General features: G+C 35.4%; 1 protein-coding gene across 1 annotated transcript in view; it reads left to right on the plus strand.

The window, feature by feature from the left end:
- Window positions 1-26: 26 nt before the first annotated feature.
- LOC102215837 (cathepsin K-like) overlaps window positions 27-1,385 on the plus strand; it is a gene marked incomplete at its 5' end in the record, with an annotated part of 3,703 nt that continues 2,344 nt past the window's right edge. The window contains one exon of the mRNA XM_005755697.1: window positions 27-248. Coding sequence (XP_005755754.1) covers window positions 27-248 — 222 coding nt within the window. The remainder of the gene's footprint in view (window positions 249-1,385) is intronic.

Raw genomic sequence — 1,385 nt, forward strand, 5'->3', positions numbered from 1 at the left:
CTCACCAGTCTTTCTTTGACCCCTGACAGGGCTCCTGTGGCTCCTGCTGGGCCTTTAGCTCTGCCGGGGCCCTTGAGGGGCAGTTGGCCAAGCAGACCGGGCAGCTCGTTGACCTCAGTCCTCAGAACCTGGTGGACTGTGTTACAGAGAACGACGGCTGTGGAGGAGGCTACATGACCAATGCCTTCCAGTATGTGAATGAAAATGGAGGTATTGACTCTGAAGCGGCCTACCCATATGTTGGACAGGTGAGCAACCCACTCTGCCAAACACACAACTAAACTTGAAGTAGCTTATTAATCTGAGCCTTTCACTTCAGTTCATTTCATGTAGTGAGTGCCACATTCTCTATAAACTAAGCACTTATATTTTAATATCACTGGGTGCTTGAACACATAAAGGCAAGATGGACCAAAACAGTCAAGCGGGGGTTTTTAAAGTAATAAACAAGTATAATTTAGTTGGTGTTTGTTGTTTTTTAAATGAGTGATTGCCCCACCTCTTCCAGTACTTAAGATAAGCTCGAAGTTGTTCTGGTAACACACTCTTACAAACAAGCTTTGCACAAAAAGTCTTTTAACCTAGTTGTTATAAATAATACCCAGTAATCAGCTGTTAGCTGCAGATGCATAGATGGTGAAGAGGTTCTCACTTGGCTGTGAGGGTGTCACGTTTGTCCCCTTCACACGTTTCACCAACAACATGCAACGAGGAAGAAAATATTTCATTTTGACAGTAAAGTAGCTGCAAACATCTTACTTATTTTGATTATTAATTTATACTACAATTATTTATTTGTTTTTATTGTCGGTTAATCAGTAATAACCATTGGATTAAAATCAGTGTTGGTCAAGTTACTTTGAAAAAATAATTTATTATAGTTACTAGTTACTTCTTCAAAAAAGTAACTGAGTTACAAGATTCTAAAAGTAATTAATTACTTGAAAAATAACTATTGCGTTACTTTAAAAAAAATGTTTAACCCTCTGGGCTCCAGTGTATAATTGGCCATTTTTAACTACTTTTGATTTTACCTCTACATTTAACCTTTTAAAACTATGTACTTTGCCTTGTTTGGTATCATTCTTTTCAGCACAACCTCACGTTTCTGAATTTACAGTTATGCTTTCATTTTGACATAAAATTTATCTAAATCAGACAAAAAACATAAAATCCGAGTAGAAAAAGTTATAGTTTTTAACAATCGCAAACATGTTTATTGAATCATATTTCATAACTTTAAATGCAAATATAAATTGTCAATTTTAATGTTATATGCACAAATCTTTTCAAACAACAAAGTTATTTGCAGCTATTTACATTTTACCCTCTTTTTTAATAACAATTTCAAACTATTTATATAACAATCAGGTGTTCTGCATTCA

Source organism: Pundamilia nyererei, unplaced genomic scaffold (genome assembly GCF_000239375.1).
Source record: "Pundamilia nyererei isolate P.nyererei 1_Seehausen unplaced genomic scaffold, PunNye1.0 scaffold02528, whole genome shotgun sequence".
Taxonomy (NCBI): domain Eukaryota; kingdom Metazoa; phylum Chordata; class Actinopteri; order Cichliformes; family Cichlidae; genus Pundamilia; species Pundamilia nyererei.